This window comes from Triturus cristatus, chromosome 3_1, assembly GCF_964204655.1.
Source record: "Triturus cristatus chromosome 3_1, aTriCri1.1, whole genome shotgun sequence".
Classification (NCBI taxonomy): Eukaryota; Metazoa; Chordata; class Amphibia; order Caudata; family Salamandridae; genus Triturus; species Triturus cristatus.
The window spans coordinates 1,060,038,745-1,060,056,239 of NC_140583.1; the positions used below are offsets into that span (position 1 = coordinate 1,060,038,745).

Here is a 17,495-nt window from a genome sequence, read left to right on the forward strand (position 1 = left end):
AACCAACCCAGATGAAGGTGCACTCGCCCTAGAACGCTGGATGAACGACTGCGCCAACACCGTCGCTCCACTAAATAACCCCACCAACACAGACACCAGCAGAAGAGTCAGCTGGTTCACCCCAAACTCCTCAACTCCAAACGCACCTGCCTGAAACTGGAAAACATATGGCTCAACGACCAGACGCCAGACAGCCGCACTGCCCACAAAGACACCATCCGCAACCACCACCACCTCATCAGGACCGCCAAAAGAACCTCCTTCACAGACCGTCTTGACAACAACGCACACAACATCAAGGAGCTCTTCACCATCGTGAAGGAACTCTCCAACCCCAACTCCAATGCCAACGACATCCTACCATCGCAAGCTCTGTGCGACTCCCTCGCCACCTTCTTTCACCGGAAAATCACCGACATCCACGACAGCTTCAGACCCCGGACGACCCCTGCCAACCACACTGCACCGAACCCACCGCACCCCACCGCCCACGACAACCTGACAACCTGGGCCAACGTGAGCATCGAGGACACAATCAAGACCATGGGAACAATCCACTCCGGATCCCCATCCGACCCTCTCCCAAACCACATCTTCAACAACGCCAGCAAGTCCATCGCTCCCCACCTGCACAAAATCATCAACCTCTCCTTCGAGACCGCCACCTTCCCTGAGAGCTGGAAGCACGCAGAGATCAACGCCCTACTGAAGAAACCCAAGGCGGACCCAAGCGACCTCAAGAACTTCCGGCCCATCTCCTTGCTTCCGTTCCCAGCAAAGGTCATCGAGAAGATAGTAAACACCCAGCTCACCCGGCACCTCGAAGACAACAACATCCTAGACCCGTCCCAATCAGGATTCCGCAGCAACCACAGCACCGAGACCGCCCTCATCGCTGCCACAAACGACATCAGGATCCTGCTGGACAAAGGCGAGACGGTGGCCCTCATCCTCCTGGACCTCTCCGCCGCCTTCGACACCGTCTGCCACCGCACACTACGCACACGCCTCCACGACGCAGGGATCCGTAACAAGGCCCTGGACTGGACCACCTCCTTCCTCTCCGGCAGAACTCAGAGAGTCCGCCTCCCCCGTTCCGATCCGAGGCCTCCAAGATCATCTGTGGCGTCCCTCAAGGATCCTCCCTCAGCCCGACACTGTTCAACGTCTACATGGCTCCTCTAGCACGCATCGCCCGACAGCACGACCTCAAGCTAATCTCCTACACTGTCGACACTTAGCTGATCCTCTCTCTCACAAAGGACACCCTCACTGCCAAATCCAACCTCCACCAGGGAATGAAGGCCGTCGCCGACTGGATGGAGAACAGCCGCCTCAAACTGAACACAGACAAATCGGAAATCCTCATCCTCGGATCCAACCCCTCCGCATGGGACGACTCCTGGTGGCCCACATCACTGGGGTCCCCCCCCCGGCCCCCACCGACCACGCACGCAACCTGGGTGTCATCCTCGACTCAAAACTCTCCATGTCCAAACAAGTCAACGCAGTCTCCTCCACCTGTTTCAACACCCTCCGCATGCTCCGGAAGATCTATAGATGGATTCCGACTAACACAAGGAAAACAGTCACCCAGGCCCTAGTCAGCAGCAGACTCGACTACGGAAACGCCCTCTACGCCGGAGCCCCGTCCAAGCTCATCAGCAAACTACAGAGAGTCCAGAATGCCTCCGCACGCCTGATCCTCGACGTCCCGTGCCGCGACCACATCACCCCCCACCTGAGGAACCTGCACTGGCTCCCAGTGGACAAAAGAATCTCCTTCAAGCTCCTGATCCACGCACGCAAGGCACTCCACAAAACCAGCCCAGCCTATCTCAACAGTCGACTCTCCTTCTACGTACCCAACAGGAAACTCCGCTCCGCTGACCATGCCCTGGCCATGGTCCCACGCATCCGGAGAACCACTTCCGGAGGCAGGTCCTTCTCCCATCGCGCCGCCAAGACCTGGAACACCCTACCCCTCGACCTGCGACAAACCGAAGACCTGCTGACTTTCAGGAGACAACTCAAGACCTGGCTCTTCGACCAGTAACAGCACCACCCCCCCCCACACCCCTCCCCTTCGCCTTGAAACCCTAACGGGTATGTAGTGCGCTTTACAAATAATATGATTGATTGATTGATTGATAAAATGGTGATACCATGAAAGAACTATAACGAGCCTTTACGAAGTTATATCAGGTAGTGAAGGGTGGCACTGCTGCAGAGATAAGATCTTTTTTTCACCCTGAGGGCAAAAATGGAGAGCCCCATAGGGACCCGTCTCAGAACCTGCGTTTTAGAACTGCGGTGATGCGCACCGGCAGGACCCGGCCCACTTAAAGCCCTGGCTGAGAAGAATACGTGTAATTACATTTAGGTTTCCTTTACGCTTATTGCAGCATTGTATATTTTACTATGGCATTTATTAAAGACAACTCATTTTTCTGTGCTTCCCAGTAAAAGAAAATCATATGTTGGCCAAAAACATGTTCTATAGCATCTGCTGAATATGTATTGAGAAACCTTTGTATGTTGCATAGAGATTAGTGTGTATCAATGTGCGAGACCCTGCCATAATAGAGGCATAACCAGTGGTTAATATGAGCTGGGGCTTCCCGTGTGGCATTTGCGCGGCACTAGCACCTAATTGTCAACACCATACATAGAACAGTCTACCACAGGGTGGCGCTGCTCATCTAATTTAGAGATGAGCAGAGCACTGTTGTTTAGAAGTACAATATACATTAAAATTACTAATACCTGCCTCCCCAGCCGTTCCGTTAGCTGTGGGGACCTGGAATAATGTGAACTGTCGCAGTTGCAGCAGAGAGAGATGGTTAGTAGTTGTTTTGGCAGCGATGACGGCGCGATGGGTGGTGCAAGCTGCAGTGGCCTCCCGGTCAGAGCCCCGGCACTTCATATTTTACAAATTATGCAATGGGCATAACACTGCTTCGAATGAACCGAATCAATGCTGCATAATCACAGTGACTGCCTAAGAGCCACTTTCTCTTCTACCTGAGGGGTCTCTTCCTTCCATCTAAGGAGAGGATGCAGCGTTAGGACCATAGCTGCCCACCTTGGAACTTCATAATCAGGTTCGAGTTCCGGCACCGGCTCAACATTGTGTGATTCTGGGCAAATGATTCAATATCCGCGGGACTAAAAAACATAGATGGTTCTGACCGTGTGTAATGCAAATATGGTGCCCACATAATGTCTTCGGGGCGAGTTCGCATTATATGAAATCGGCGTGCAAGTCGGTCCTCCATTGCCGCCTCACCTATTGTTCTCTGCCACAATCGGGTGCCTTATTTAATTTTCGTAGAGGCCTTTTCCTACTATCCGAGAAACCCTTTTCGTGTTCTCGCAGAGCCCACCCCCCATTCCCTAACACATTTTCTCTCCCCCCCCCCTCCCCCTCGCTCCCATTTAGACAGATGTTGCATCACTCCCATACTTTTGGCACTTCTGTAAATCTACGTTTTTCTGGAAATGTTTAACAGATGGCCCTGGGCCGGGAAGCAATAACTGGGGGTGGGGGAGCAAGGTTGAGGCCCGTCTCCGCCTCTCCTGCCATTGGCTGCAGGCAGTGCGGCCCACCGAGCTCAACACTACGATATTCAGCGAGCAGCGTCTGTAAACCAGCGATCACTGCTCACTCTCCGGGACAGGCGCCCCTCTCTGAACCTGCATTAATATCCCCGCTCACTCTTCTTTAACACGGAGCTCCCTCCCGAGTCTGCCCTTAAGCATTTTGGAAACACCCCAGCCATTATTCCCCCCCCCCCCCTCTCCCCAGCAGCACCCCCTCCCTGGCATCCGCCTGGTGACTCCTTTCTTTAGCGCCGCCCTCACCTTTTGGGGACCTGTCCACCGTCTAAGAACCCCTGAGCATGGCCACCCCCAATGACCGGGCAGTCTTGCAGTCCATTTTGAACCCCACTACCCCGTTTGGGGACGTCCCTGGGCTGGATGTGGTGGAAGAACCTGACGCTGCAGATGACGGTGAGTGCTGCCTGCTTAACTGCCTACCTCACCCACCTGCCTGTGGGCACAGAGCCTCCTGTCTGCCCAGTTGTCTGCTTCCTTACCTGGATGCAAAGCCTGCTTACATATTGCCTGCCTTCATAGCTGCCTATCCAGTTATCAATGCGCCTGCTTACAGCATTATATATACTCTGCCTGCCTACGTACATGGATGCCTCCCTATCTGCTTGCATGAGTGCTTGTCCTACCTACCCCTCCTATACACCTGCCTACTCTTCTTACTAGGGTGTCTGTCAGCCTCCATACCTGCATGTGTGTGTGCAGGGCTGGCTTTAGGGCAGTGCGACCGGTGTGGCCGCACTGGGCGCTGACCTGTAGTGGGGCGCTGAACTCAAGGGGAGGCGCTCTGTTTAGCAATAACTTAGAATTGGAGAGATGAGTGGCACTTTTGCACGGTGGCAGTGGGAGAATCCGAGGAGGCGGTCATGGGGTGTGGGGGCATCTAAATTTTTCGCTCCGGGCGCCACCAGTGCTACAGCCGGCCCTGTGTGTATATATATATTCACTTAAAAAAACATAGGTTTCACACATGTTATAGTTAGGTGGATATTTCACTCGTAAAACAACAATGAAATTCCCCCGTTATAGGTTGTTCAGATAACTATAACTCGCGCGCCCGCAATCCACTGCTGATGATGTCACATATTACATCACTCATGACATGGTCAGTGGCATCACTCATGACATCACTGATGACATCATCCTTGTGATAGAGTGGCGGCCGCGCGAGTTATAGTTATCTGAACTAACTATAACGGGGGAATTTCATTGTTTTTTTACGAGTGAAATATCCACCTAACTATAACATGTGTGAAACCTATGGTTTTTTAAGTGAATTTGCAAGGTTTTTTAAATGCTAATTCCTAACTATAACGTGTATGAAACCTATGGTTTTTTCAGTGAATTTGTACGTTTTTTTAAATGCTAAGTTATGTATGTATTATTATTTTTTTTATATTTATTTTACAATAAACTACGTATATTTTTTTTGGGGGGGGTTTTCACCATGCGCGATTAATGTCGCTTTTTCCTCAATCTGCCTTTGTATATTCTAATATATGCCAAAGGCAAAAGTGGAACTGGTCCAACCAATTTTGTCCACAGATTGACAAAGCAAGAAAGCACTTCAACAAATCTATTTCTGCTTTCCTCAGAGACTATGGTATGGGTTCTATATACCACAACAACTTGCGTTACAACATGCAAGGCATTTATAGAGGAGACGGTGTACATTTCACTGATGAAGGCAACAGAGTTTTCCTCTTGAACTTTAGACTCTGCATCGGTACTTACTTGTAGGTACCACAAAAAAAACACTTCATAAACACAACGGCTCTTTTTAGAGCCCCCTAATATCTAAACACTTAAATTTGATTTTTACTTCTATTTTTTTTAATGATTTTTTTCTGCCGTGTGCGTACGGTAAGCTTACCGTACGCGCACCCCGCGATTAAAAAAAAAAATTAAAATGTATTTTTCATACTTTTAGGACCTTCTTGGACCCCCTGACAAACGCTAGGGGGTCTGCAACTCTCTTCGTTGCCCCCTTTTCACATTCTCCACCTTTGTTTATCAGTGTGAGACACACAAAATGGCGGCCGACACTTCCTGATTTCGACCGATTCGAATGTTTACAGTCATGTAACCACCAATCAGAATTAAGCTCGCGCACGGCAGCGTGCGCGTACGGTAAGCTTACCGTACGCGCTTGGAGCACGCTTATAGATATATATATTGATTTAAATGCTATTTTCTCAGGAAATACTGAACAGATTTACACCAGACCTGCAAAAGGCACATCCCTGACCTGAGGACTACCTCTCTGCAAAATTTCAAGCAATTCTGTTCAGCCGTTCGGGCTGTAGCTTGGACTAAAGGTCCTATGGAAAAATGCATGGGGAAAACGCATTTTGGGACCCCCCCTTTTTCTCAGCCCCCGCTTGACGAATCCCCCCGAGACTTTCAGGGTAGGAGCTGAGCGGAGCGCCCCACCTATTTTGAAAATTTCGCGAGGATTCATCAATCGGCGCCAAAGTTATTCAAAATAGAATGTTGCGGATTTCCTATTGAAACATGGTCCTAACTATAACTATCTACTGGCGACCGCCAGTAGATAATACATATATATATATATATATATATATATATATATATATATATATATATATATATATATATATATATATATATATTAAAAAAACAAAGGTTAAATTACTGTCATAGTTAGGTGAATATGTCAGTGACAGCCGCGGTCCGTGCAGGTAACAGTGGTGGGGCGGTGGGGCCAGGTAAAGGGGGAATTTCGAGGGACGATGCAGAGGGTAAGCATCGTCCCTCAAAATCCCCCCTTACCTGGCCCTACCGCCCCACTGCACTTACATGCACGGACCGCAGCTGGTCAGTGACAACATTTTGCACTAAAAAAACACAGAAATTCACCAGTTATAGTTAGCTCTGCTAACTATAACTGGTGAATTTCTGTGTTTTTTTAGTGCAAAAGGTTATAGTTATATAGTTATAGTTAGCAGAGCTAGCTATAAATTGCGTCCCACCGTGCACTGCTTATGACCTTACATATTACATCACTCATGACACGTTCCATGACATCACTGATGACATCTCAAATGACATTATTGATGGCATCACTGATGACATCATCCAAGCTTCTTTTTTACACATTACTCTATCAACTAGGATTGCATTAGAGGCCTGAAAGTAACTACAAAATAACTCAGAATAATATGAAGAATCATTAATGTCATCACAGATACAACTTCCTTGAGTGTAGCAAGAATGGGTTAACTGCAACATTTACTTATACCATACCCTTCACGGGTGGCCTAGTTCACATTAACAATCAACCACAGATTTATGGAAAACCCTTGTTGCGCACAGTGTTCAATATACATACAACTGTTCTGAGAAAGCAAAGTTCCTAAAGATACTCAATGTCTGTTCCAAAATTAATGCCCTACTAGGGACAGCTTTTATCCGTCTCAAATCCATCACAGTCACCGAACCTAAATTTCGAAATGAAGTTGATATGAGTAGAAAAGTGGGTACGTTTAGTGTTTATTCTGTACCACACTATTTGCAGACAATCAAACTCTCATGAGAAATACAGCACAGAGTTTTAAATAAACGACCTACTAAGAACAGTGTACAGTCTGTACAAAACGTAACAATGAGAGACTATTCACTTAAAATAACCAAGGTCTGAAGGTGCTAAAGATTATACGACCTGCAGGCTTCATACCTTGGTGAAAACTTTACAGGTAACCCATCTTCTGAAGCAAAAGAAGCACATGTACATAGGTGAGTACCTGGTGCACACAGTCCTCTATGTTAAATACCAATTGTCATGCTGAGATGATTCTAATAACTGAAGGCTGCTTCCAATACTTATTATCTATACTTACAATCTTTGCCCTGTTGGAAACTGTTTCTGCAGAACCAAAAAACGTTTGTGGAACATACTGGACACAAGTTGTCAACTGTCATCTGCACACAGAGTTACAAAGATTTCTAACATGTTTAGTACCTGTAGAAAGCTGGCTCTATGTATACTATACCAGAATGTGTAGCAGAGGCTAAATTAGGTAAGTACTAACCGCTCTCTTTGTGGGAGTGTGGGTGAGTAGTTAGGCTTATCCAAAGAGTGAGTTAAGCATTTATTGTATTCATTCAATCAAGGACTGATACAAATACTCAGAGACAGAATCCTGACCAATTTAGGTAAGTATAAAAAAGATATACTTAGGTTTTATTCTTAGAACCAAGCAGGACTTGGCACAGGTATGTAAAATACACTTTCAAATGCAAGACTGTTGAAGGAAATGCAGTTGTGGTTGAATTTTATTTTGAAATGCAGTTTGAATTACACAGTAATTACTTTCAGATTACCTTTGTATTACTTTTAGATTACTTTTTTGTGCTGGGGTGGTATGCCTAGATACTACACCATACATTTGTGCAATAACAGGTAAGTACGACTTTTTTTATACTTTGCAATTGAGTTCAATGTTCTCCATACATTTACAGTTCCACACACATATTTCATTTTTAGCCCCCAAAATCTTATAACATGGGTTCATATGGGAGAAAAATGGTTATCCGTTTTGAAGGTAAGTATTCGACTTACAAGGGTGAGTTTTCGGGGTTAGGACCAAGGTTTCCCAAGGTCTAGGAGGGCACACAAGTTGCACCACAAGCGGCACTGGGACGGCCGGGTGCAGATTGCAGAGGCCCAATGTTAGCCAACAGGGCTAAGGGGGTCTTTTCTTAGGGACTGCTGACAAACAGCCCACTCGGGTGTGGGAACAAAGCTCCTGGAGTTAAGGTCAGCACTGCAGGGGCCAATGACCAGCACAGGAGCTGCACCAGCAACAGCACTGGGGAGACCTTCAGTTTTGGAAAGATGCTGCAGTCTCGGACAGGGAGGCTTCCTAAAGGTGACCACCAGCTAGAGAGGTAAGTTGGGATCCTGGGGATGCCTGGACACTGTCGGTTGGGCCACCCAAGGCTGTGGGGCATCGGGTGCAGGGGTGTCTTCTGGTGTCAGGTCTTTTAACCAGTTCCGGTTGCAGGCAGGTTGAGGCTGCAGCTGTTGTATTGAGGTTTGATGGAGGTCGGGGATCACCATATCCCAGGTCAGGATTGCTGGGGAGACCTCCTTGGGCTGTTGGGCCACTCGGACTTGGGCCATGGGCGTCGGGTGCAGAGTGGTGCATAATCACAGAGATACCAGTATCTGGATTCTGGAAGAGAGTCTTTGGTTGAGCAAATCCAGTGCTCATGGGAGACAGAGTCTGTGGGAAGGTCAGAGGGCAGGTCCTCAGGGCTCTGGGGGTTGCTGGCTGCTGGACTCGCCGGGGTTCTCTCTGCATTCAGGTCTAAGACGGGACAGGCTGGTAGGGGTGGGGACAAGGCAGTTGGTGTCCTCTTAATCTTCCTGGGGCAGCACGGCTCTTGAGTCCTGCTTCTTTTTCCCTCGAATCTGAGGAGGCAAGGTTCAGGGTCAGCCCTAAATACTACATTTAGGGGCGTTAAAGGGGTGTGCAGGTCGGGACCAATGGGTCCCTTCCTTGGGGTGGGAACACCCCTATTATGCCACCCTCCAGTGGGAGGGGGCATGAGCCTCTTCCTGGGTGGCTGAGTCCCCTCATCTTCAAGATGGAGGGGACTGAGATGTGAGCTTCACCTCGCTCCCCCCACCTGAGGGCTGGGGTTGGCAAAGGTGGGCTCACCTCTCTTCCTAGCTTGGATTTCTCACCGATTCTTCTGCCCAAAGTGGGGATCAGAACCAGTGGGAGCCAGTTGCTGGGGGCAGCAAAAGGCAGGTACAGCTTCCAAAGGCAGGTCCTTTCGGGGACCCACCCATCCTGGGGAGGAGGCATCACACCTCTGCCCAGGATGGGTTTTGTTTCTGGACCCAGAGTGGAGGTTCTCTACCCAGGGGTCCAGAAACCTGTCTGGTGGTGGCAAATGGCGGGCAGCCACTCAGGAACCACATCAGGGCTGGTCAATTTTCAGGGAGCATCTCTAAGATGCTCTCTGAGTGCATTTTACGTTAAATCCCACACTGGCATCAGTGTGGGTTTCATATGCTGAGAAGCTTGCTGCCAAACTTCTCAGTTTTTAGTCAAACCATTATTGAGCTGAGGAGTTTGTAATGACCAACTCTCAGACCATATACTCTTTATGGCTTTACTACACTTATGCTGTTTAAGAATGGACTTAGACACTGTAGGGGTACAGGGCTCATGCCTCTGTACCCTCATCTTAGGACTAGGGCACTCTGCTAGAGGAGTGACTCAACTAAGCCTTAGGCAGTGGATTGCAGGCATGGCACACAGGGATACGTGTCATGTTGAATCTTCACTTTTCTCTGCACCAAAACACACAGCCTGCAGTGGCAGTGTATGTGTGTTAAAGTGCAGGGCCTCTAAGGGTGGTACAATAGGTGCTGCAGCCCATAGAGGCCTTCCCTGGTCACAGTGCCCTTGGTACCCATGGTGCCTCTTACAAGGGGCTTACTTGTTGCCAGGGATGTGCCAATTGAGGATACAAAGGTACAATCTTGGGAAACAACACAGGCCCTGGGAACCTGATTGGCAGGGACCCAGGGCACATCATGTCAGGCTGCATCAGTTGTCAGGCAAAAAAGTGGGGGGTAAACAAAGCAAATACAAGGAGATGATGGACGGAGCACTGAAACTTTTCAGACACTCACCCCCAGTCGCAGATTGTAGTGTTGAGGAAAGGAGACGCTCCAAGCCAGGTAGATTATCTTGTAGATTTATTTGAGGAATAAATTACATACAGAGATAAGATTTGAGTAAAGTAGGAATCCAAGTAAGAATCCAAATAAGAGTCCAAGTAAGAGCCCCACCAGGAGCAGCTTCCCTGCTGCTCAGCCCTTCATCCAACTGATCCACGCACGCACACATTCCAAACACTAACATTCCATCAGGCAGTCATTCTGGCTGAGCAGCAGGATACCACACAGATATAGGTTGAATCCATCATCGTTCTTTAGCTCACTTTGCCACCTCAGTTCAGACCCAGCTATATGTAAATCAGTCTTGACCCTGTGCCTCGTGAGAAAAGTCCATCCCGAACTGCCAAGCCAGGTCTTCCCTGAACCAGAAACAAGCCTCCAGGGACCGGTTTCGGGGTAACACCCTTCATCAACTAGGCTAGCTTGAATCCAGTGGCAAAAATGAGCAAATGGAGAGTAAGCATACAAAAAGGGGACTTTCCTACAGTACCTCTACACACCTATGATGTATTGGAAGCATATGCGTTTTGTAAACACTTATTACTATAAGCTGGACACAGGCTCTACAAGATCAAGTAGAAAAGTAATACGGTAGCTACCTGCCACTGTGTAAACTACAAAACAAACTAACACACTAATTCGAGATGTCATGAGTGATGTCATAAATTATGTCATAGAACATGTCATGAGTGATGTCATAACCAGTGCATGGAGGGTGTGTACGTTATAGTTAGCTCTGCTGACTCTCTCTGGTGAATTTCTGTTTTTTTTTTAGTTCAAAACAATAATGTTGTCACTGACATATTCACCTAACTATAGAGCTACTTTAACGTTAGGTTTTTCAGTAAATTTCTTTTTTTTTTTAACGTAAAGATATATATGTTATTACCATATGTAAAGCAGCCCTCTCCCATGCACGGCCTTTGGCCATGCACTGTGGGTAGTTGCCCTCAAGGCCTGGCCGCAGGCCAGGCCCTTGAACATATCCCCATAGACAGCCAACCAAACACTGTGCATGGCCTTTGGCTGTGCACAGCAGGGGGTTGGCTAACAGACATGGCCTGCGGGCAGGCCCTGTGGCTAATCCACTGGGAGGCAGCTAAACCCCTCACCGGCAGCCAACCTCATGCTCCATGCATCCAACTCCCCGCAGGCAGTCACCCGGAGACATCCAACCCCACACCGTGCACGGCTGTTGCTCAAATTTAGCGTGGGATTAGCAGCAGGGCCTGTGTTGCAGCCAGGCCATGCTTCCAACTCCCTGCAGGCTGCCAACCCGACACTGTGCACAGCATTTGGATGTGCGCAGCAGCGGTTGGTCACCGTGCTTAGCCTGCTGCCACACCCTGTGGCCAATCCCCTAGTAGGCTTTCAACCACTCACCACACAAAGCCTTCAGCGTGCACAGAGAAGGGTTGGCCTTTATGCCCCGGGGACCCATCCCCTGGGGCAAAAACATTTATATATTAAGGGGGTCATGTAGCTCCCTCCCCAACCCTTAATAGGCTCTGGGGACCCAACTCCCAGGGCCAAATACAATTATGGCATCGTCATCATCCACAAAGAAACAATCCGCTGCACCACCACCGAAGATGACACCACAGCGATCATGGAACACCTCGGCATCCATCTCCACACTGACGACAGAACGACTATCAGAGGCATCCTCACCTACAGACCCCCAGGACCACTTCTGCAACGCCATCATCGACTTCATCACCCCACTAGCCATCAAGTCCAGGCACTACATCTTCCTCAGGGAGCTCAACTTCCATCTGGACGACCCCACAGGCACTAACTCCGCCAACCTCCTGGAATGCATGGGCAAAATTGGCCTCACTCAGCTGGTCACCGACCCCACACACGGAGCAGGACCCGATTTTCACGGCCAGCAGCAGAGTCAAATACAGCTATGCCACAAAACTCACCTGGAACGATCAATCCATTGTCAATTTTACCATCTCAGGATCACCATGCATTGCCAACAGCCCCCTCAATACCCCTTCAGCAGCTGGAACAAAGGGACGAATGGATGGACGCTCTCAACACAACCCAGCCTGACTCCACAACTAATCTAGAACAAGCAGTCCGGAACTTCACCACCTGGATCACCAACGCTGCAAACTGAGTCGCTCCCTTCAAACAAGCCAAGATGTGCAGATCCACCAAACAAGCCAGCTGGTACACATCAGAACTCAGGATAATGAAACTCAGTTGTAAATAACTGGGGAGAAGATGGCGCACCAGCAGAGACACCACAGATCGAGCCTGCCTCTAGACAGCCCTCAACAAATACCACTAACGACTCAAAGAAGCGAAAAAAGGTCCCTTAGCAAACTGCATCGAATCAAGGGCTAACCACACCAAGGAACTCTTCAGCATTGTCAGAGAGTTCTCCAGCCCCACAGCCACCGAGAACACAATCCCTCCCTCACAGGAACTTGGCAATGCTCTAGCAGACCATTGTGACAACAAAATATTCACATTCTAAAAGAACTTTGAGCCCAAGCCGACTGACCCCCAAATCCTCCTCACTCCAACGGAAGCCTCCGTCGACCAGTCACTCACTGCATGGGAACAGCTCACCACATGGAGCACCATAGCCATCATGAACTCCAGCTACTCTGGAGCACCTACGGACCCCTGCCCTACAACTTCTTCAACCTCGGAGGCAACATCAGCCCCCAACTCGCCCCCATTCCTCAATGAATCAATTGCCACAGCCACCTTCCCCGATGCATGAAAACAGGCAGAAGTCAGACCTCTCCTCAAAAAACCCTCAGCCGATCCCTGTGAACTCCAGAACTACCACCCCATCTCGCTCCTCCCTTTCCCTGCCAAAGTTCTCGAGAAGGCCATCAACCAGCAGCTCACTGAACACCTGGAGAGAGACAACCTGCTCAATGCCTCCCAAACCGGTTTCTGTGCCAACCACAGCACCAAGACTTTCCTGATCACCACCACTGACAACATCCGCACCCTCCTCGACAGAAAAGAATTGGCGGCTCTGATCCTTCTTGACATCTCTGGAGCGTTCAACACATTATCCCACCACACACTAATCAAGAGACTTACTGCATTGGAATCCAGGGAGATGCCCTCAGATTGATCGCATTATTCCCCATGGGACAAACTCAAGAATCTGACTACCTCACTTCACCCCAGAACCCAAGAGCACCATCTGCGGCATCCCTCAAAGTTCATCCATCAGCCCCACCCTCTTCAACACCTACTTGACATGTCTAGCCACCATCATCAGATCCCACAACGTCAACACCATATCCTATGTTGACAACACTCAGCTCATACTCTCGCTCTCAGCAGACCCCATCACCACGAAGACCAACTTTCACAACTGCAGGAAGTATGTTGACAACTGGATGAAGCACCACTGTCTGAAGCTCAATGCTGACAAGACCAAAGTGCTGATCTTTGGCCACAAAGCCTCTCCTTGAAATTACACTTTTTGGCATGCCTAACTCAGACCCCCTCTGTTAGAATGGGGAACCTCTGGTTGGCACAGGTGGTTACTTGTGACAAGCAGTGGTCCCTTCTTCTATTCAGGGCAAGAGAATTACCCCTTCAGAACAACCCCTGCTCACCCTATAGGTAGTGTGGCGCGAGCAGTCAGGGCTAAACTTCAGGGCGCTAAGTCAGTTAAACATTTATGATGACACACAGTAAATCACAAAGATCCCCCACAAATGGACACCAGGCGTAGGTTGTATCAAAAATACGTATACTTGATATAAAAGCTTCTTTGTTATGCAGGCTTGGTACAAGACCATAAATAACGGTTGCGGAATGGGAGCCACAAGATGATAATTAGGCACTGTTCTCTTCTTTGGTAGGTTCTTCTGTTACTGGCGCTTCGTAGCGCTCCTTTGAGTTTGTCCAGTCACGGTGACGCGCAGCGCACCCGAGGTACAGTGATGCGGGGAAATCAGAGCGTTGCGGACCCCGAGTCCGAGAGAGAGTTCACTGTACCTGGGAGCGTGCGGTGTGTTGGACGAGTCTTCGGTGGGGGGTGCGGGTTCTGCACCTCGAGGGACTCCGGATCTAGAACCAGCGGGCGGCTTTCGGTAGACAGGCGCGGCCCAGGGCCTCCGACACAGACTGTGCAGGAGGTCACTTCAGGGGGGCGGCGTGGTCTGAATCTTTCTTGGAGGTGAAGCGGGGCGGCCGGATACATTACGACATACGGGCGGCCGTCCGGGGCTTGAACTCACGTTCTGAGTAGAAATCCGGCGGGAGGGCGAGGGGGCACCAAGCACGCTCCAGTAGGAGGCAGGTGACAGGGAAGCGGGCGGCCAGACCCGATGGATCAAGAGCGACTCAGGTAGAGCGGGGCTCTCGGCGAGTGGAGGCGGCTAGGCTTCTGGGTGTCACGGCCCTTGGAGGGGAGTGAAGGTGCGCAGAGCACTCCGGCGGGAGAAAGCACACAGCTCGATTCTCAGACGAGCGGAGACACGGTGAACCCACTAGTCCTGGGGTTCAGTTCAGGGGGCAAGCTCAATCAAGCCCTTGGAGATTGCTGTGAGCACAAGTCTTCGAGTAGATAAATAAAGCAAGTCTTTGTAAGTTTCTTCTCTCCCTTGGCAGCAAGGCAACCACTGCAGGCAAGTCCTCCAGACTTAGGGACAGCTTCCCTCCTTCAGCTTCAGGTTCCTCCTCCTCAGGCAGAGCGTTCTTCTTGGTCACAAGCAGGATCTGATTTCTTAGGAGCAGGGCTCCTTCTTTTAAAGCGCAAATCTTGTGTTCTTTGTCGCCAGGGGGCCTGGGCCTGGCTCAGTCCAGTTTTGGAGCACTTTGTTGTGGTGACTCTGCTCTTTCCTTTCAGGAGCAGGGCAGAGACATCAGCCGCTCCACAGGGGGCGGAGCCAGCTTTGTGGTGGCAGAGCACAGGTCTATTCAAGAGTCAAGGTGTACTCCTCCCACCCATCCTGGTGTAATCTCTCTACCCACCACCTGGCAGTCAGCCTGTCTCCTGGAATTCCCCAGCCCTGCTCCTACTGTTGGTAGGCAGAACACACACACAGCACAGAGGCGGACTGAAATGGCCAGGTCAGTAAATACTAACTTTCTAAAAGTAGTATTTACAAACACAGGATATTAAAATAAACTTTACTAAAAGAAGTATTTTATTATTCTGAGTTCAGGCATACTAAACATGACTTTCTACCATGCTCTATGAGTCCACTGGGATCACAGCGTGTAGCAATCCCAGCAGCCCATTCTGGCCTATGGAGAGCAGGTAGCCTTCAATAGTAAAAAACGAAAATGGCTGTAATTCACTATTAAGACATGCCACACACATCAGGGCATGTCCTACCCTATGCCTACAATGCACCCTGCCCTTGGGCCTCCCAGAGGGGTGACTAACATGTAGTTAAGGGAAGGTTTAGGGACTGGCAAGTGGGTGCACTTGCGCAGTCAGCGCGACAGTACCAGACTGCGCGCAGGTTCTGCAGTGGCAGATCCCAGACACATTTTACTAGGCCGCTCCTGTGGGTGGCACAACCATTGCTGCAAGCCCACTAGCGGCATTTGTATTTACAAGCCCTGGCACTCCTGGTGCACTTTACTAGGGGCTGACATTAAACCAAATAAACCAATCATGGAAGTCAATTCACATAATACATTTTACCATAGGGAGAGCATATGCACCTTAGCACTGATTTATTTATTTATTTATTTTATGGAATTTGTAGAGCGCGCAGCTACCCCCGAAGGGGTGTCCCGGCGCTAAAATCCAGGGGTTACTGAGTGGAAAAGGGGAGAGAAGAAAATGTGATGCAAGGGAATCTAAAGTCCGGAGAAGAGCCAGGTTTTGAGTTTGGCTCGGAAGATGGTTTCAGAGGGGCAGAACCTCAGCTCAAGTGGAAGGGAGTTCCAAAGTCTGGCAGCAATGACACCGAAACCTCTGCCTCCGGTTCTGGACAGTCTAAAACGGGGCGAGATCAGGAGGCGGAGGTCATTGGACCTCAAGGATCTGGTGGAGCAGGATATCGAAGCCCGATTTTTCAGGTAAGTAGGGCCGAAGTTGTTGACGGCTCGATATGTAAGGGTGAGAACCTTAAACTGGATGCGGCTAGCCACAGGGAGCCAGTGGAGTTGCCTTCGATATGCAGAGACAGATTGACGGTAAGGGATGTTACCGATCAGTCTGGCTGCAGCATTCTGGACAATCTGCAGTCGACCAATCAGGTACTGCGGAGCCCCTGCATAGAGGCTATTAGCATAGTCCAGGTGGGACGTAATGAGGGCCTGGGTGACTGTACGGCGGGAATCCGTGGGAAGGTACGGGAGGATCTTTTTTATCATCCGTAGTTTCATGAAGCAGGCGGAGGTAACCTTATTGATCTGGGTTTTACATGACAAGGAGTCATCGAATTGGAAGCCCAGATTCCGCGCCGAGCGAACCGGGGTAGGGGCAGGATCGAGAGCTGTCGGCCACCACCAAGAAGAGGGAATAGAGGTGTTCTGATTGAAAAACAGGACCTCCGTTTTATCTGCATTTAATCTCAAGTGGTTCGTAGTCATCCAGCCGCTGATGTTATTCAGGCATTGGCGAAAGTTGAGGAATGCGGAGTCCGAGTGGTCCCGGAAAGAAAACACCAACTGTGTGTCGTCGGCGTAGGATACCACCCTGACTCCGTAGGACTCAACGACGTCAGCCAGGGGGGCCAGATAGACGTTGAAGAATAGGGGGCTAAGGGCGGAGCCCTGTGGCACCCCACATGACAGAGGTTTTTCCTCTGACTTGAAGGGGCGTAGTAGTACTCTTTGGCTTCTGGCTGAGAGAAAGGACTTGATCCATCCGAGGGCAGAGCCACCGATGCCTATCTGCCTGAGGCGGTCCAGGAGGATGGGGTGAGAGACCGTATCGAAAGCTGCGGACAGGTCGAGGAGAACCAGCATGGCCTCCTCGCCCCTGTCCACACACTCCCGAATGGTCTCAGATACCTCCAGCAGGGCCGTTTCGGTACTGAATCCTGCTCTGAAACCGGATTGGGATCCATGAAGCAGAGAGTGGTTTTCCAGATAGTCCGTAAGTTGGAGCTGTACTGCTTTTTCCAGGACTTTGGCAGGTTTGGGAAGGAGGGAGATGGGACGGTAGTTAGAGAAGACAGTGGGGTCTGCGTCTGCCTTTTTCAAA

At 49.7% G+C, this 17,495-nt stretch overlaps 1 protein-coding gene across 1 annotated transcript in view; it reads left to right on the plus strand.

Moving 5' to 3' along the window:
- Nucleotides 1–2,781: 2,781 nt before the first annotated feature.
- TTC36 (tetratricopeptide repeat domain 36) overlaps nucleotides 2,782–17,495 on the plus strand; it is a 41,595-nt gene continuing 26,881 nt past the window's right edge. The window contains exon 1 of the mRNA XM_085645839.1: nucleotides 2,782–4,014. Coding sequence (XP_085501965.1) covers nucleotides 3,903–4,014 — 112 coding nt within the window. The 5' untranslated portion in view covers nucleotides 2,782–3,902. The remainder of the gene's footprint in view (nucleotides 4,015–17,495) is intronic.